The following is a 20117-nucleotide window of genomic DNA, read 5'->3' as shown; positions in this document are numbered from 1 at the left end:
TGAGGCCTGAGGACAGAGGAGAGACCTGGGGCTCAGTGTGAGGTAGTTCCAGAAGGGTAGAAGAAACTGGGATTGTGAATGAGTTAGTACAGGACGAGGCTCTCAAGGGGTGAGGAGATGAAAGGATGGAGAAAGAGAGACCCTAAATCAAGAGAACAGGAAGGCCACAAGAAGGCCGTTGTAAGAGTAAGCCTGGGCCCATCTGAAGGTAGAAGTCTGTGAGGCAGAGGGAGCAGGAGCTGTGGGTGTCACAGAGTAGAGGCAGAAGCCCCAAACAAGACACTGGGTAAGGGCACCAGGTGGGCCATTAGGTAAAGGGACTGGAAACCAACAGAAAGCATACAGTGGAGGCTACCAGGAATGAAGCCCCGGAATGCATGTGTCCAGAGGGTTAGACACACAGATGCAAAACCAGGCAGGGAAGCAAAGAAAAGATCTAGATGGGAATGGCCACCATCTCCCAAGAGGTCAGAGAAGGCAGCCCCGTCTGGACAAACAGGGCCAGGCACAGAGAAGTCGGGGAAGACAGGAACACAAACATACACTCCTTTCCTGAGGCAATAACCACAGATGTGGAAAGCTCGGGCACCCCAGAATGTCACAAAACCAGTGCAAAGACGGGATTCTACTCAGGCACCCGAGGCTAAGGTCCCTGCCTTATTATATCCTAGAGTAACAGCCCACTTCGGTGCGTCTGTTGATTTCTTACCTAACAGACTACTTGGGAGTGGAGAGGTAAGCCCAACACACATATCACCTTGAAGAATAATCTGGTAAGAAGTGGAAGTGTTCAATACTCACAGGAACAATAAGCCCTTGCCAAGTCAATAAATTAGCTTCATCAACCTGGATGTTACGGAAGTTTTTCATTCCACATTTGCGGATTTCTTCAAGCTCCTGTTGATTAACAAAGCATAAAGGGGTGTCAAACAGGGGAAAGCACCACACATTAAGATCCCTCCTGACTCCCTCAAATTAAAGCGAGTGCCAACACCACCGATGACCAAATTTCAGAGTGTGGACCAAACCACACCCAGTCCAGTAAAGAGGCCTGGAGCCACAGTGGTCCCTTCAACCCGTGCCCCAGACCGAGATAAGCCCCCACCTTGGTGACCCCTCAGAGCTCAGCGGAACAAACAACTGCCTTCTGCAGGCACATCACCTCCTCTTTGGGCTAATCACCAGACCTCTCTTTATACACCCTCGGGCCCCTGCACAGGGCAGCCATGCAGCAGGGGCACAAGAAAGGTACTATAGATTTGACTTCTCCCAACCAAGGTTTATTAAGCTGTGGGCCAGATGCTGAGGATATGAAGATAAAACTGGGGACTAGGAGCAAACACGTACGCACCACATTTTCTACCCAGGACTGTAAGCTTGATTTCAGAGCTCTGCCTCAGCAAGGACACTCAGTGAAGAGAACAACTCTCCAGTCTGGGATGGGTTGGGGGACAGGAGCCTTTCACTGGGCCTCCACTTCCTCGGCTTCAAAACAGGGGCAGTAAGACCCAGAGTTGAACAAAGCAAAGGGGAAACTCTATTGTGCACAACAGAATCCTTTGCAAATGAAGGGTTACTATATAAACAGTCCATGTGGCAAATGTCATTTTGTCCAGAAAGCATTACCACTGTGTCTTAACTACGTCAGAGCCCTGCCTGAGAGGTCTTTAGTCTATAATCAACGGTCACTGGTTTTCCAATTGTGCATCACTGCTTCTCCAACAACTCAAGTCAACACCTGACAGGCATGATGACCCAAGACCCAATGTGTGCTGGCCTGCTCACATTCCCAATATTCTTCCATTCTCAGATACCTGCAGTGACACAATCCCTCTAATGTCCCAACCTGTTCTCTTGTCTTGGTACAAAAGCTTCCTCCACATCTCTTGGGTACCTTTTTCTGCATCACCAGAACACCACTCAGCTGAGCAGGGAGGACAGCTTCCTCAATGGCCCTGGCTTCCTCCTTGTTGGTCCAGCCTACGAACCCTTTTGCAACTGAGAAGCCCCTCTTTGTGTGGTGCTGTGGCTCACAATGGCACAGAGGCTCTAAACCAGCCTCTACTTCGAGCCCAAAAGATCCTTTGTACCCCCACATTCCCATTGCATAGGCAAGGGCCAAGTTTACAAGGCCCCCTGGGGGAACAATTCCAGAGGAAGTAGGAGGTGAGCCGGTGTTACAGGTTCTAAGTTGGAGGATGTGTGGTGTGCCTGGCATGGAGTGGGCTGAGAAGGACAGTGTATCAAATGAACATGCAAAACAAGCCATTGGGACATGCTGGTGCTTCATGGCAGGCGACACCCCCGACCGAGTTTCTTCCCACAGGGTGCTGCTGCTTGTCAACCCTAGCTGCCCACCACAACCATCTGGGCTTAGGCCCCGGCCCTGGAAATTCTGGTCCAGCAACTGTGGGGTAGTCTGAAATGGGAATTTTTAACAAGCTACACAGTGACAGGAGAGAGCCACTGCCACTGAGAGATGAGCTCCACTTCTAAGTAACACTCAGCTTCCATAAAGAAGCTAGTTGCAACGCTTGCGGTCCCTGGAGTGGGGAAGGGGTGGTCTGGTCCCTCTTCCTGAGGCTGCAGAAGGAACAGCATGGAAACTGAGAGACTACTCAACCTGCCAACTGCCATCTGGTCCTCCTGCTAATGCCCAGGACTCACCAGAAACTCTCTCCTGGGGACAATGAAGCCTTTAGGATGAGAATAAATAAATCTCATTCTACCACTCTGCCCCACTCCCCAAACAGCATACAAGTTCCATGTGGGCAAGCTCAAGGGCAGGGATCTAAAAGCCCCCAGAGCTCATGGGCATGCTCAAATACTTGCTTAATTGTCAGGATAGTGAAGGGACGGGAGGCAGGGGACTGGGGAGGGAAAAAAAAGGGCTCTGGGATAGGAAAGGCTCTCCATGTATTTGATTTTCTGGTCCCTGCTGTAAGATACTAGTGTTAAGATTCCTGGCTAGAGACAGAAGATATGATGTCACTTAAGAGCTGAACCTACCAAGCTATCAGAAATATTTTATTTTATTTATTTTATTTTATTTTATTTATGATAGTCACACAGAGAAAGAGAGAGGCAGAGACACAGGCAGAGGGAGAAGCAGGCTCCATGCACCGGGAGCCCAACATGGGATTCGATCCCGGGTCTCCAGGATCGCGCCCTGGGCCAAAGGCAGGCGCTAAACCGCTGCGCCACCCAGGGATCCCCTATTTTATTTTTTAAAGATTTTATTTATTCATTCATGAGAGACACAGAGAGAGGGGCAGACACACAGGCAGAGGGAGAAGCAGGCTCCATGCAGGGAGCCCAATGTGGGACTCAATCCTGGGGCTCCACGATCACACCCCAGGCCAAAGGCAGGTGCTAAACCGCTGAGCCACCCAGGCATCCCCCTATCAGAAATATTTTAAACCAAATATGGACAGGGAAACAATTCCAGATAGAACTTTGAAATTAGACAACCAATGAGATTATATTCAATTTTCATGGGAGGAAATGAATTTTAAAATAATCTGTACATATACTATATGGCTTCAGAAATCCACATACTAATGATAGAAAGTATTAGGAATAAACACAAGAATGTAAATTTCAAAAGAGTTGCAAAAATATGGCAAGATGAGACTCAACTGTAAGATGACAGTGAAAACCTGCATCTTGCTCAAGAAAAAGGAAGGAGTGGGCACTGTGGGCAGAGGTGCAGAGAGGGCACCTACTGGTACTCTGATATCAAGAGATAGATACATGAACACTGGGGCCCCTGACTGGCTCGGCTGGTAGAAAACACAACCCAATCTCGGGCTCATGAATTCAAGCCCCACACTGGGCATGGAGACTTATGAGAGAAAGAGAGAGGTACATGCACAGAGATAAAAGCCAGACTGTGGGAGAGAATGCCATCCCTCCTGACACCTACCAGAGAAGAAGTGTGACGCTAATGTTGGCAGAACTGGGAGCCTCAAGGACTCCAAAGTTCGGTTATCAATTGCTAGTCATCAGATAAACTCTCAACTTACCTTGCCATCAAGTTAAACTCACCAAAGAGCGGAAGAGGCAAACTCCTTTGCATAATCCTAACCAACAAGGAAGAAGTGATTATAAGGCAGAAGTGAGAGAAACCAAGATAAACAAACAAGCAAGCAAACCCTATAATCTCCAGGGAATGTTGGGCAGCCCTAGGAGAGCATTTCTCAACAGGGTGGCTCCGGTATTCAGGCAGGACTCTGCACTTGAGCATCCTGAGCCCTGCCCAATACATGCCAAGCATTGTGACACCACCCCACCCTGATTTCCCAACATCCTCTAGAGCCCCAGCTCCCAAGAACCACTGGCACCATAAGGGGCTAGGACACTAAAAGTCCTGCATTGCACAAGCAGGTCCTCCAGTCAAGAACTCTTTGGCCTAAAATGCCAATCACACTTCCTTCCACCAAGGAGAGCCTGAAGAAGATGAATTCAGGGGATTCCTGGGTGGCTCAGCGGTTTAGTGCCTGCCTTTGGCCCGGAGCGTGATCCTGGAGTCCCGGGATTGAGTCCCGCATTGGGCTCTCTGCATGGAGCCTGCTTCTCCCTCTGCCGGTCTCTGCCTCTCTGCCTCTCTCTCTCTCTCTCTCTCTCTCTCTATCATGAATAAATAAAATCTTAAAAAAAAAAAAAAAAGATGAATTCAAGTCATTCAGAGAAAAGACAGATTCATATGAAGGTCTGAGACTGGAAAAGGCAAGATGACTCAAGAGGCTTGACAAATCTTCAAGCAAAAGTGCACCCCTATAACAGAATGATGCTGAGAAGAACTGCGGATGGAATTTAAAGAAACCAATGTAGAGAATCCTTGGATGGCTCGGTGGTTTAGTCCCTGCCTTCGGGCCAGGGCATGGTCCTGGAGTCCTAGGATCAAGTCCCACATCAGGCTCCTTGCATGGAGCCTGCTTCTCTCTCTGCCTATGTCTCTGCATCTCTCTCTCTCTCTCTCTCATGAATAGATAAAATCTTTAAAAAATAAAAATAAACCAATGTAAATTCAGAGTTCAAATTCAAAAGGATATTATTAAAAATGATGGTAAAAGAGGGACCTGACAAAAGAAAACTGTGAGAGTGGACCAGCTCTAGAACACAGGAAGACCACAGCCAAGAACGACAGGAGCTTACAAAATATGCCCACAAAGGTTTGTTTCAGTTCTGCTCAGAGCAAGAAGCTGTCCTGGGTCAGCTGCTCCAGGCTGATGGCGCCATACTGACAAATCAAAAGAAGAGCATGAGGGAAAGCAGAAGGAGCCAACTAGCTCATTCCTTCTCCCGGCAGGGGGGTAGCAGGCTTCCCAGCCAGGGTAAGCAGTGAGGGAGAAAGACAGCAATGCTTCTCAAAATGAGGTCTGTTTCTGAGCCCAGAGGTGGATCTCAGTATATTGATGGAACCCAAAAGAGCATGGGTGTGCTGCCCAGCTCTTCAAAAGGGGAAAGCCCAGGGATCCATGGGTGCCAGGGCGTGATCCTGGAGTCCCAGGATGGAGTCCCCACATTGGGCTCCCTGCAAGAGCCTGCTTCTCCCTCTGCCTGTGTATCTGTCTCTCTGTGTCTCTCATAAATAAATAAATAAATAAAATTGTTTAAAAAGGGGGGGAGGGGAGCCCACTGCCTAGGCTCCAGCCTAGAGAGCCTGATGACCATGCCAGGCAAGAGTGTGGCAAGTTCCAGAAACAGATTGCTGCCCAATAACAGGAGACAGCCATGACCCCAACAGGAGTGGATTGCTCCACATCCTGCATGGAAGCCTTACCTCATCCCTGAGAGAACAGGAGACAGCTATATACAGTGAGCTCTCTGTTACACAACACCAGTGTATACATCCGAGGTTGGGCAAAGTATTTAATAAAATCTTTTTTTCTTCTTTGAAAAAAAGAAAGGCAACCGTTCAAAATCTCCCAGACAAGCCTCACACAGGGCCTAAGAACCCTTCAGGAGCCCGTGATTAAGTAGCCTGTGGCCACGGTCCTCTTTAAGAAATCCAGATAGATATACAAAGGAAAAATCAGTTGTGGAAGCTAGGGCTGCTTCAGATGTCAAATCAACACTATGGACAAGTCTCAAGGTAGGGGGTGCTTATATAATTTAAAAAAGCATATTTGATAGCACCCTATAATTTTACATTTGTTGAATGGAAAAAAGCACACTGTACCCCTATAAAGGAAACACAGAAAGTAAAGCTGAGCACCATCTTCTTGGCTCCTGAGAGGAGATTAGAAGAGCAAAGAAGCACTACTCTAGGAACATGGCGGTCAGAGCAAGGGAGACCCAGCAGGCAATAGCAGAGGGCAGTCAGTTCACGGAAGAGACGAACAGAGGAGGTCAGACAGGCCTTGAAGGATGGGGAAAAGCCAAACCAGTGCAGAGAAGAGAGAAGAGAACAGGTGTGCTCGCATGTAAGAAACGTATGCAGAGCCGTGGAAGGAAGAAATCACCAGGTGTTTTTGGGAAGCAGCTGGGAGCCAAATTTGGCTGGAGTGTTAACTAATGTTGGAGGACTCTCAGAGAGTACACCCGAAGGCCCCAGGGGAGTTATTCAACACTCATGTAGAGAGAGGTGGGGCAGAGAGGGAGGGTTGAGGGAGAAAGCCTATCTCATGCCTAGGCCTCATTCTAGACCTGCAGAATCAGAATCTCTAGAGTAAGGCTTAGGCACCTGTGCCAGGGGATCCCCACCCCAGTGACAGTGAGGTGCACCCCTGCTTAAGAACCACTATGCTCATCCAATCCAGTCTTTTAGAAAGGAAGATACTGAGGCCCTGATTAATTCAGTGTCATTTCCATGACTAGAAATAAGCTCCTTAAAAGAGCTAACACCTCCCACTGTGCCAGGCACACAGAAGCAAGTAAGGAATCCTTTTTACTGCAACAAGTCTGTGGTAACAGAAACCTGGAAATCGTTCTGAACTTTTTTAAAAAAATGAATGCTTACTATGACTCATTGTTTTATTTTACTGTTCTCTGCTCTGAAGATTCCTATAGACAAACAATCACTATATTGCAATCCCCAATCATTCTCTTCAACACTACTTTTATATATTATACAGAGAAACAATGTTCTGATTTGACAAGTGGTTGCTTCAACAGCTGTCAAACTGTCAGTTTGAAAGCTAGAAACTAGAAAGAGCAGAGGCCTCTTGAGCCAAACAGGCATGGGCTTAAACCCAGGCCCCACCCTTCATACTACCCGAAGCTCCAAGTCTACTGTCTTACCTGAAAAATAGGAAACCAACTTCACAGGGCTCTACTGAGAATTACGAGAAACTTTATACAGTGCTTAACACTTAGCACCCCTCGTAGATATTCAATAAATGTTAGTTTCGGGATCCCTGGGTGGCGCAGCGGTTTGACGCCGGCCTTTGGCCCAGGGCGCGATCCTGGAGACCCGGGATCGAATCCCCACATCGGGCTCCCGGTGCATGGAGCCTGCTTCTCCCTCTGCCTGTGTCTCTGCCTCTCTCTCTCTCTCTGTGACTATCATAAAATAAAAATAAATTAAAAAAAAATAAATAAATAAATGTTAGTTTCATTCCCTTCCGTAATTGTATCACCATAGTTCTTAAAATCCAAGACAGTGTCAAGGCACCAACATATATTCCCTACTCTACATAACAGGGAATAGCCACGATATGGCGTTCACAGCCTATGAACAGAACTCACAAGGCCTTAAATTAGAAATGAATATAGGGGTGCTTGGGTGGCTCAGTCAGTTAAGCATGTGCCTTCAGCTTAGGTCATGGTCTCAGAGTCCTGGGATTGAGCTCCAGCACCAGGCTCCCTGCTCAGCAGGGAGTCTGCTTCTCCCTCTCCCACTTGTGTGCTCGCTCACTCTATCCTCAAATAAATAAATAATCTTAAAAAAAAAAAAAAAAAAAAGCTTGTCATGTTTAAAAAAAAGAAATGAATGTTTATAGTTTTTGGCACAAAGCTTTTCCAGAAATGACCTGATCAACTATATCTCAATGAAAGAAACAAAGAAAGAAAGACAAACATAAGGCAGAGGAGTTGCTAAGAATACATCACCACCACACTCCCCTTTGGAGGGCAAGGATTAGTGTCATCACCTTCAAAATCCCATAAAAAAAAAAAAAAAAAAAAACAGAAATGGAAAAACAAAACAAAAAACACACAAAAATGGAGAGATGCTAGGGAAGAGGTGGTCCTCTAGGAAAGAGCCAGTTATTTCTGGAGGCAATCTCCAGAAATGAAGATGCTAGGGAAGGCACGTACCTTTGATGCATGAGATATGCACCCAAAGTAGCCCTGTGAAAAGCAAGAGCAAGACCCTGAGAGAAGCGTCAGAGGTGGTTGGTTACAACAACACTCTGCAGTTTTTAAAATCAACAGCACATAGAATAGGATTGAAGCTCAAGACACCCTTGGAGACAGGCAGGTCAGGCATACTGGCTTCACCTTACAACTGGTAAAACTGAAATTCAGAAAGGCCCAAGTCACCTTCTACAGGGTATGGCCAGAGACAGAAGGAAAATCTCTCTCAGCCATACAAACCAGCAGGTGAGCATGGGAAGACTTCCCCTAGAAACAGGCGGCACAGGGGCTCCTATTTCCTGAGCAGGACCTTGGGAAGGCTTAGCTTGCTGTGGAATAGCACTTCCCCAGATTCATACTGACAAAAGCATGAGCATATGCAGCATTTGCCCTAGCCGTTCACAGCCAGTCATTAACTGTTTATGTTGTGCAAGGAATGTTTCTAGGCTCTTCTTTGTCCAGGCAAAATGAAACCTAGCAGATGAAGCTAGATGTCTATGGGAAAGTTACACAAACCTGCCTTAAATCTAAATACAGTATGACTCTCAAGTACCAGCTACACAATTTGTAGGCCATCAATCATTTGAAAAAGCTACTTCCTACTTTTTTGTGTGACGGGAGCCAAGTAACTAATTTTGACAGAAATGCACGGTTTTGTTTTTTTTTAAGATTTTATTAAAAAATAATAAAAAAATTTAAAAAAAGATTTTATTTATTTATTCATGAGAGACACAGAGAGAGGGAGGCAGAGACATAGGCAGAAGGAGAAGCAGGCTCCATGCGGGAAGCCCAATGTAGGACTCAATCCCGGGACTCCAGGATCACACCCTGAGCCAAAGGCAGACACTCAACCTCTACGCCACCCAGGCATCCCAGAAATGTGCTTTTCCATGCTTGCACAAACAACCAGTGGCAATGACACCAAATCATGACTTTAATATGATTCAAAATGCTATACATCGAAACATAAGGTTTCAGAGCACCCCAAACATGGTTCCCTTATTTCAATTAATACTTAGCAAAGGGGGCAGAACCCACAATAACACATCACCCCTTCCATGGGTCATCAGTATACCATCTTACCCTTAGTTATTATCACAACTAATACACTTAACTACTATTATAACTCTACAAAGTAGTTTCATTACCCCATTACAGAATCAGGACACTGAGGCTCAAGGTGACAACACAAAGTCCGTAGCAGAGGTTACAATCTGAACACCAGTCCCTGTTATTCGACCACAGCACATTGCTCCAGGGTGGTGAGCACTTGTCAAGAGGTCATCTAAGAGGATAAGGCTGAAGAGGATTCAGAACAGCCTTATAGAAAGGCATTGCCCACACACCTTTGGGCAGGTGTGGCCCGGACCCCAGCCAAGTGGGCTCTCATGCCAGCTCCACACACAGTCAGCTTCTGGATGTGGGCCTTGCCCCTGGAATATGTTTCTGTCCCCATCAGAAGAGGGTTGTGTCTGGCATTCTTGACCTACATCACATACTCCAGGGTCCAGCGCCCCAGCATGAGTGACTGGAATGTGATTCCCATGTGTAAAACATGTGGCAGGTCTCCTTCTGTAAGCTTAGCTTTCCTGTGCTGAGTTTTCTTAACAAGAGGTACACTGGTGTGAAGGAGATATTTTACAAACCATGTCAGAAAGGACTCAGGCTGTTCAACTTCTGAGCTGTACCCACTCTCCATTCCTGTGATAGAATCAGGCAGCACTCCTTCTCAGAAAGCCAGCACCACCATGAGCACTGGATTGGACATTACTGATTGCTTTGCTTGCACACGTGCCTGCTGGGCCAGGGGCTGTCAAAACAGTATTTCACTCCTCTGTTTAACTATGCTGGTAAAGAACTGGGGGAAAAAATCTGACAAGATCATGAAGTACAGAAAACTATAATCAACACAGACCTGGAAATGTTAAAAACTGAACAAAACCCAAACCACCACCTAACCTGAAATGAATTCTCCTCCTCTCTACTGTGTCCTTCCTTAAAAAGCCAAAAGCGGCCTGTGAAGAGCAGGAGAGAGACCCTGAGAGCAGGGGGGCCGGGGCAGTGAGTGTGGCTGGCTCTACTGTAAGCCTGTGGGAGGTGCCCCCCAAGCCTCAGCCTCCCGTCTGTCAGGGGGCGGCTCCTCACAGCTCCGGAATTCTAAAGAGACTGTGGCAAGGGCTAAGAGGAAAAACGGAATCGCCACCCGAAGTAACCTTTCTTAACTTTGTGCTTCTGGGCTGAAAAAGAAGACAAAAAGCAATAGTATTATTTCTGGGGTTGTAACTACTTCCAGAGTTTCCTTCAGGGCAGCTCAGTGGACTGAGCATACAACTCTTGGTTTCCACTCAGGTCATGATCTCAGGGTTGTGGGATCGGCCCAGTGTTGGGCTCTACACTCAGGGCCGAGTCTGCCTGGGATTCTCTCCCTTTCTCTCCCTCTCTTGCGCATTTATGTGTGTTCTCTCTTAAATAAAAAAATTAAAAACTCTTAAAAAAAAAAAAAAAAGTTCCCTTCAAATTCCTACCTCCTACTCCCAGCTCAGCACCTTTCAGTGCCTTCTACAGCACCCAGGCCTCATCTTTGGACACAGTGACAGTCACTGCACTGCAAATCCATGCAGGACTGAAAGATGTAATACAGGGAGAGTCTGAAGACAAATTTTGAATTCAAGAGCTTTTTTTAAAAAAGATTTTATTTATTTATTCATGAGAGACACAGAGAGAGAGGCAGAGACATAGGCAGAGGGAGAAGCAGGCTTCCTGAGGGGAGCCTGACGTGGGACTTGATTCTGGACCCTGGGATCACACCCTGAGTCAAAGGCAGACAATCAACTGCTGAGCCACCCAGGTGTCCCTTCAAGAGCTTTTCAATATTGATGGGAAAAAGTGTATATTTTTAAACAAAGACACATTCACACAACTGTCTTAAGACATTTTTTGCTAACCCTAAAAAACAGGTTATTTCGAGAGGCAGAAGAGTAGGGAGGGAAAGAGAATGGGCTCTACCTATAGTGAGGTCATGTCCAGGAATGTTGCCCCTACCTGACCCAACCCACATTTCAGCACCAGGCCCTCCCCTCCTGCTAGGCTGCTCTCCTCACTGCCCTGGGCCGTGTCTTGTTGACTCCAGATGACAATAATAATCTACACATATCTCACACTGAGAATGTGCTAAACACTCTCCAGAACATGTGATATATGTTAACTTATTTCACCTTCACATACAGATGAAGTATACTAATGCATAGAGTATAACTTGCCCAAGTTCTTCCAACTAAGATGTGGCAGGCCCAGGACATGCAAGTTCCAAAACCCCAGCTCTTAACCAGTATACTGTATTCTCCCTCTAAAAGCTTTGTCCTAAATGAAAGACCCTTTCCTCCTCCCTTTTTATTGGGATGAAGATTAGGTTTATCCATGCCCTTAAGAACAGACAGAGCAAGGCTGGCTACAGGAAGCCTGGAGGTAAAAGCTCTCACATGTGAGCAGCTTGCTGCTTCTCCTGGATCCTGAAGCTAAGGATATGTCTGACCCCCTCAACTGAAAGGCCCAGGCATTTCTTTGCCACCTGTCCTTAAACCAATCAGCGTCACTCTCCGAGACACCCCTTCATGGAGAGACTAGACTTCCAGTAGACAGCCAGAGAACTTAGCCCTGCCAGGGTAGAGGGAGGAAGGAAAGGCTCATAGTTCTGGAGGGCGAGGTGCACTGGATATACCAACCTAGGGTAAAACCAGCCCACTTACCCAGTGCTTCTAGAAAATTCCTCAGGCTTGAGCTAACTAAAACCTAAGAAAGGGACAGCACAAAGTCAGAAGCAGGTAGCCATACTGGGAGGTAGGTGAACTGTCATCAGGGTTCCTCAGGTTATCTCTTGTAGCCACTGCCCACACCCACTTTGAGGGATGAAAGCTACTCAACCTCACTGCCTGCCGGGCCCCTCCTCTCTTCGAAAACCCAAATCCTTGCTTATTCTTCAAGAGCCAGACCAAGTTCCACCTTCTCAATGTCAGAGGATCTTTCCCTCCCCTATACTCCATTATTCAGCTGGCATACATCCAGCATACAGTGGACAGACCAGGATTTCTTTGTTCTAGACATATGCCATCTTTCTCCCTCACTGAGCTCTTGAGTGCAGAGCCAAGAGGAGGTGCCCTGTGAGACGAGTTTTTTTTTTTCTTCTTAGAGATTTTATTTATTTATGAGAGACAGAGAGAGAGAGAGAGAGAGAGAGAGAGAGAGAGGCAGAGATATAGGCAAAGGGAGAAGCAGGCTCCATGCAGGGGGCCAGTTTGGGACTCGATACCGGGACTCCAGGATCACGCCCTGAGCCGAAGGCGTTGCTCAACTGCTGAGCCACCCAAGCGTCCCCCTGAGCTGAATCTTAAAGGACAAAAAATTACCCTGATGCAGAGAAGAGGCAGGGATGTCCACTAAGAGACCCAGGAGTGCAAAGCATGTTTAGGGGGGAATCCCATGGGCAAGCAGGGAAAGAGAATGATGAGATCAGACCTTGAAGGAACATGCTAAGGAATGTGGGTTTTTAAATACACAGCCCTAAAAAAAACAAAACAAAACAAAAAAAAAACAACAAAACAGTCCTGACCTCCTGATTTTGGTTCCAATCTCTGAGAACAGGGCCTGAGCCCTGAGCATATGCACTTCTCTCTGATGAACTACTGATTAGAAATCATGTGGGACTGAGGATAGACTAGTGAGGAATAAGAGGAAGCCACTGAGGAATCCGATGCAGGTGTCCTACCACAATGGATGGCCTGAACTAAGGGAGCGGTAGTGGGTATGGAGAAAAAACTTGCGGAGACCAGAGATAAAGGCCTCCTTCACCAGTACCTGGCAAGTGGCTAGATGTGGAATGATGGGGCAAGGAGGGCTTCCCCAGGTTCTTCCTTGGGTCACTGAGTAGACTAATGGATCATTAAGGAAGGTAAAACAGGAGAGGCATGGGGCACAGGAAGTGCGTGGACAGCTACAGGTTTATGTGCCATTCAAAGGGAAGCTCTTAAGGTAGTTAAATACAAAGTCTAGGCTCCTGAGAGATATCCTGGGGTTCTCTAAGTTTAATCCCTTAGTATTACAGGAAAGAAAACAGAAAAGTCTTGAACATTTAGTGATACTTTTCTTTCTTTTTTTTTTTTTTAATTTATGATAGTCACAGAGGGGGAGAGAGAGAGAAAGAGAGAGAGAGAGAGGCAGAGACATAGGCAGAGGGAGAAGCAGGCTCCATGCACCGGGAGCCCGACGTGGGATTCGATCCCGGGTCTCCAGGATCACGCCCTGGGCCAAAGGCAGGCGCTACACCGCTGTGCCACCCAGGGATCCCTAGTGATACTTTTCAATGGAATCAGAATACGTCCAAGTGACTTGGTACAATACAATGCTAATTTGACAAATTCTTGATAGAGTTGTAACAAAATCAGAATAGGCCCAAACACCCTGAAACAAATGTTTTTGTTCTAGTATAGACCTTAAGAAAGGTCACAAATGCTGCAACAACTGAGTACACTCTTTTCCAGGGCCTGTCCCAATTTTCTTTTAATGGAGAAATATTTACAATGAATGTCATTAAGAGAGGCTGAAATAGTCACAACTTACTGGGATTTTACATTTAGGATTTTTAAAAAAATACAATGCTTTTCTGAATTCCCCAAAATTCAGTGGATTCAGGACACTTATATTGGCATAACATCATCTGGAAAACTCCCCTCACCTTCTGACACACACAACACATCTACCAGACATGCTCACTGCTCTATTGTGTTAATCACCCAACTTCAGAGAACATTAACTGGTACTCAAAAGCAAACCAGTTTATTGCAAACCAAGGAAAGAACTGTTATTTAGTGACTCCTTTTACTTATTCATGTGTAATTATGGACTGTGAGAAAGTACAATATGGAGTTTTGTCTGAACATTATTTATTTATTTTTTAGATATATTTATTTTAGGGCACCCCAGGTGGTTCAGCGGTTTAGCGCCACCTTCAGCCCAGGGCGTCATCCTGGAGTCCTGGGATTGAGGCTCACATCAGGCTCCCTGCATGGAGCCTGCTTTTCCCTTTGTGTGTCTCTGCCTCTCTGTGTGTGTGTCTCTCATGAATAAATAAATAATTTTTTAAAAAAAGATTTCCTTATTTTATAAAAAAAAGCACAAGTGTGAGTGGGGGAGGGGCAGGGGGAGAGCATCCCAAGCAAACTCCCTGCTAAGGGCAGAGCTGCCACAGGGGCTGAGTCCCATGACCCATGAGATCACGACCTGAGCCGAAATCACTATTTGGATGGCGACTGAGCAACCCAGGCACCTCGACTGAACATTTTTTTTTTAAGATTTTATTCATTTATTCATGAGAGAAACAGAGAGAGAGAGAGAGAGAGAGAGAGGCAGAGACACAGGCAGAGGGAGAAACAGGCTCCATGCAAGGAGTCTGACGTGGGACTTGATCCCGGGACTCCAGGATCACGCCCTGAGCCAAAGGCAGGCGCCAAACCGCTGAGCCACCCAGGGAGCCCCTCTGACTGAACATTATTAACACAGCATTAAAAGGTTGCTACAAATCTCAATTCCTTATCTCAACAGTTATACCATAACAACTAATAAAATGTCACCCCACCTCCTTAAATTCACAATTTTCCCCACTTGGAAAAGGCATTCTGGGAAGATACTCAGCTGGAGGGTCCTCAGGGGAGATGTGTAGAGGTGTACAATTAGAGGCTGAAAAGAAATGATCAGACTGCAGTTAATTTCCTTAGCCACACCTACAGGTTTCACTTTTGTAGCTATTTCCCTTCCTGATAGAAGCAATGGTTACATTTGCATTGTTGCCATCAATGCTGAATTTGCTGCCTGCAAATTAAAATGTATTTAGCGTTTTATTAACATTGTAATTCCTAAAAGGGGTTCTGAAAAAGGCTAATCCTTTTGGCAAATGTTTTTTAAATTAAAGACTTTATCATACTCACTTTGTCTAAAATAACTTCTCAGCCCAGTATATGCAAATCACTCTACTTCTAATAATGTATCTTGTGCTATCTGCAAACAGTCCATTGTTACAAAGAAATCTTTGACTGTGAGTGTCTTGGATAATAGTTTTTGAGGAAATGGAAAGTCCTTTAGGAGATGTAATTCATTTGATTATTCAACATGTTTCTTTAAGATTTTATGTGAGAGACAGAGCATACAAGCAGAGGAAGGGCTTCGTACAAGCAGGGGAGGGGCAGAAGAAGTGGACACTCAGGGCTGGATCCCAGGACTCCAGAGCCCAAGACAGATGCCAATCAAGTGAGCCACCCAAGTGCCCCTCAGCATGTTTCTTTCATCATCCACAACACCTTGTATTATTTTCACTCCATGTATTGATCGACATGCATCAATAATTTCGGATGTTATTTTTTTTAAGATTTTTTTTATTCATTCATGATAGAGAGAGAGAGAGAGGGAGAGACAGGCAGAGGGAGAAGCAGGCCCCATGCCAGGAGCCCAACACGGACTCGACCGGGGCTCCAGGATCACGTCCCTGGGGCCAAAGGCAGGAGCTAAGCCGCTGAGCCACCCAGGGATCCTCCAGTATGTTATTTTTTTTTTTTTTAAGATTGTATTTATTTATTCATGAGAGAAACACAGAGAGAGAGGCAGAGACACAGGCAGAGGGAGAAGCAGGCTCCACGCAGAAAGCCTGATGTGGGACTCGATCCAGGGTCTCCAGGATCATGCCCTGGGCTGCAGGCAGCGCTAAACCGCTGCGCCACCGGGGCTGCCCCAGTATGTTATTTTTTAAAACTAACCAGCTTAAACTCTGATTTCTCAGAGCCAAGGATTTGCATCATGTAATCAGGATTCCTCTACTGAATTGAAAGAATTTCCAAAAAAGAAAGAATTTCCAACCACAACTCAAGAAACTACATACATAGTCTTCCAAGCATCCTTAGGTAAAAAAAGGGGACTTGATCTTGGCATTTGAAGCTAGAGAGATTTAACATCTTATCTCTCCCCACGCTGGTCTGCTTGCTACCCCATCTTAGGTAATATCCAACCTATCTAAGCCTCACAATTCTCTCTCATCCGTAAAATAACAATGGCAATATGCTAACTCTAAGTTTTATTGAAAAGAATTAATGCAAATGACCTAGCACTTAAAAATACTGTTAATGTTACATTTTTCTAAGGTCCAATTTTTGGAAACACAAAAACAATTTAAAAACCAGGGATGCCAGGGTGGATAAGTGGTTTAGTGCCTGCCTTCAGCGGGGGCATGATCCTGGAGTCCCCAGATGGAGTCCCCCATGGGGCTCCCCACAGGGAGCCTGCTTCTCTCTCTGGCTATGTCTCTGCCTCTCTACTGTGTGTCTCTCATGAATAAATTAAAAAAAGAATTAATAATTTAAAAACCACAGTAACTCCCCTCTCAGACCCCTGGAAGTCTGGGAACCCCAAACTAGGTCACCTAGGGTAGACTAGGGGATACCATACAAGGATAAATTAGGTCAAAATTCCTGTCCTTAAGGAACTCAAAACCCAGTAGGAAAGGCAAGTCTAACACAAATCTGATTGAGACAAAATCTCAAATAGAAACATAAAATGCCGTCGTCACACAAAGGAGGAAACAACTTATTCTGAAGGAGGATGGGGGTGAAGGCCTCACAGAGTAGCTGGTATTAGAATTGAGGAGAGGAAAGGGGAAGGCAGCCTTTCTCTGGAAGATCAAACAGCATGTGGAAAGGAAGACCACATAGCAACTGAGTAAGAGCAGGGGACTCTGGGGTCAAATAGAAGTGAGTGAGATCACATCCCACTCTCCCTAGTTAGGAAAAACTAGGGCAACCCAACAAATCTCTCAGCATTCCGTTTTCCCACCTACAAAATGGGAATAATGTCTACTTTTCAGGGAAGATTAAACATGATCATGAATGTGAAGTACTGGGCTGCTCAAAGTAACAGCTTTTTTAAAAAGCAGCTACTATGATTTACAAGGGTAGTGGGAAAACAAGGGGAAGGAGATGAGGCTAAACAGATTACTTTCAATCAGCCTAAGAAAGGTCTTGCATGCCAAATAAGTTAGGATTAACTGCTGAGGACAATAAGATCACAGAGGTCTCAACAGGAGTCAAAGGATTAAATAGTTGCTTTAGCAAAAGAACTTTGGTGTCCAGAAAGGGGAATCAGAGAAAAGGAAAACTTGCAAAGGCATCTGAGAGATGAGAGTACGGATTCCGGTAATTTCAGTAAGACTAGGAAGGAAAGCACACTCAAGAAGTCTCTCTAAAGTAAAATCTACAAGTCTTGATGGGTGACTGCATTTGAGGAGCAGAGTACGGAAATAAGTAAATAACAGTCCTCTCATCTAGATGACTGGTGGGTGAATGGTGGTGTCACCGGCAGAAAAAAGACGAAGAGATGTCTGGAATCTGCTGACTGTTCTTTTGTGCTCACTTCCAATCCAGTTTTATGAAGTTAAATGTCGTCTCCAGCCCTTAGCGAACAAAAGAAAGGAAACGTTCGCAGGGAGGGAGGGAGGGCCCAGAGGCCGTGACTCCCAAGTTCAATGTCTAGTTCCACCAAGCACCGCTCTCTGCCCAAGAGGAACCTCAGCTCTTTATCTCCTCTCAGGAAATCAGCTCCTGGGCCTTTTTATTTCCGGCCCGGTGCAACCCGGCAGCACTCTCCGGGCGCGGACTCACAAATCTTGGGCCAGGTCTGCTCCGGCGACCGCCGGCAAACATACTCGGGAAAGAACCGAGCCAGTTTAGCATCTGTATTCCTCGCCGAAGGAGCCACTTAGCAAGAAGGCACCCCCGCTGCATGCAAAATACAAAGTACCAAGTTATTTTTATAAACTTTGGCCGGTTTGGGTTCGAACGACTGAAGCCAACCCCCACCCCACCCCCCAATAATGGCACTTTTGCTTCAGCAGGGAAAGGAGATCCGGAGGATTTTAAGTGGTACGTCGAAAAGGGGGCCGGGAAGGAGAACAGCGCCGCGAACGCGGCCGACCCCACGCCTTCCTGGAGTTGGAACTTGCCCGCTGTGTGACTCTGCAGTCACAAGGCGACAGTTTGCTGGGACCCAGAGCAATTCCAAACGACCCACCAACAAACTGACCTAACTTTTGTTGCCTGGCCTGCTCCTTCCTTCCCCAGCCCGAGCCTCCCAACCTCCCGGCCTCCGGGGCTCTAAGCCCGGCGCGCTGCGGCCCAGGGCGGGGCGGCTCGGCGGCGCGGGCTCCCGGCCGGGGCTCCGGCGCTCGGGCCTTCGCCGCGGGCGCCCGGTTTGGGACCTCCCGGTCGGGCCCCTACATCGACGCCGCCCCCGGCCCCGGAGGCGGCCGCCGCGAGGGAGACCTGGCCCGGTTCCGGGCAGAGGGCGGCGCGGACGCCCCGGGCCGGGCGGAGGGGCCAGCGGCAGCTCCCAGCGCGGCCTGGCGCTCCCGCCCAGGCTGCGGCCTAGGCGGCCCCGTTACCTCCCTCAGCCCGCGTGCGGTCAGAGGAGCGGTGGGGCCACACAGGGCCGGGAGACCGAGCGGCGGCGCCCCGAGGAGTCCCGGCCCGCCGCGGGGGCCCCGGGCCCGGGACGCCGCCCCCCCCTGCCCGGCCGGCGCCGGAGAATGGCTTTTACCTTCATCAGCCTCCTGCTGGCCGCCATCTTGGATCTGGTGCTGCTGCTTTCCCAGAATGCTTCGCGGCCGGCCGGGCGGCTGGAGCCCCCGCACTTCCTGGAGCGGGGGAGGGGCGGGCGGGGCGCTCGCCGCCGCGCGAAGCGCCTACTATGTGCCCGCTCCGTGCCGGGCGGATTCGGATGCACGGGCCCGGCAGACGGCCTGCCTCTGCGGGACGTGCACCTCGACGGCGATTACAGAGTGCCCGGCACTTAGTAGGTGCACAACAAATATTGGTTGCATAAGATCATTGAATAACCAAGATTATTTGGGACGCTGAGAAGTGCTGTAAAGAAAAGAAAAGTGGGTGATGGGGAAGTGACTGCGGGGACCTACTTTTCATTGGCAAGTCAGGGAAGCCTCACTGAGGACATTTTATAATAACAGCTAACACTGGAACCTCAGAGGCCAGCTCCCCCCTCCAGTGTCCTATTTTCCTTAATCTTTCTTTTTTTCTTTAATCTTTGAAACCACTCTAAGAGATGGCTACCATCAATAGCCCATCTCACAGCGAACAGAAGCACAGAGAAGGCCAATGATTTGCCCAAGTTCACGCAGCCAGCTGGGAACAGAGACTGAGCCGCTGGCTTCAGGGCCAACTCTGGGACCTGAAGGATGGGATGGAGCAGCTGGGAGGCTGAGGGGAGATTGTTTCAAAACAAGAAGAAAGATGCTGGCAAAGGCCATGAGGCCATGAGGCTTTCTGGATGGCCAGAAAGGTGTAAGAAGTATTAGAGGGAGCAAGGGAGGTAGTAAGTAAGTGACAGACTGGGAAAGCCTTAGAAGAACAGGAGAGGTTTGGGGCACCTGGGTGGCTGGCTCAGTGGTTGAGCGTCGGCCTTTGGCTCTGGTGGTGATCCCCAGGTCCTGGGATGGAGTCCCAAGTGGGGCTCTCTGCGGCGAGCCTGCTTCTCCAACTCTGCCTGTGTCTCTGCCTCTCTGTGTGTCTCTCATCAGTAAATAAATAAAATCTATTAAAAAAAAAAAAAAAAAAGAAGAAGAACAGGAGGGATTTGGCTTTTTTTCTATACTCAGTGAGAGACCTTCAATGGATGTGTGTAGCAGCCGCATAGTCAGATGTGCATGTTTAAGGAAAGTACTATGATTGGGGAGTAGAGGGGGATAAGCAGGAGAATAGGGGCCATTCAGA

The 20117-nt window shown here is 47.4% G+C and overlaps 1 protein-coding gene across 2 annotated transcripts in view; it reads right to left on the bottom strand.

Annotated features, from left to right (window-relative positions):
- Nucleotides 1-18996, bottom strand: part of UBE2L3 (ubiquitin conjugating enzyme E2 L3) — a 64623-nt gene extending 45627 nt beyond the window's left edge. Inside the window, exons 1-2 of one of the 2 annotated variants that reach the window (XM_038575984.1) lie at nucleotides 18928-18996; nucleotides 802-897 (exon numbers count right to left, since the gene is read on the bottom strand). In XM_038575984.1, the coding sequence (XP_038431912.1) occupies nucleotides 802-897; nucleotides 18928-18954 (123 nt within the window). In that variant the 5' untranslated portion in view covers nucleotides 18955-18996. The remainder of the gene's footprint in view (nucleotides 1-801; nucleotides 898-18927) is intronic. The other variant, XM_038575985.1, reaches the window with a different exon arrangement.
- Between the last annotated feature and the right edge of the window lie 1121 nt (nucleotides 18997-20117).

This window comes from Canis lupus, chromosome 26, assembly GCF_011100685.1.
Source record: "Canis lupus familiaris isolate Mischka breed German Shepherd chromosome 26, alternate assembly UU_Cfam_GSD_1.0, whole genome shotgun sequence".
In the NCBI taxonomy this organism is placed as follows: domain Eukaryota; kingdom Metazoa; phylum Chordata; class Mammalia; order Carnivora; family Canidae; genus Canis; species Canis lupus.
This window is presented reverse-complemented; position numbering and strand designations above follow the sequence as displayed.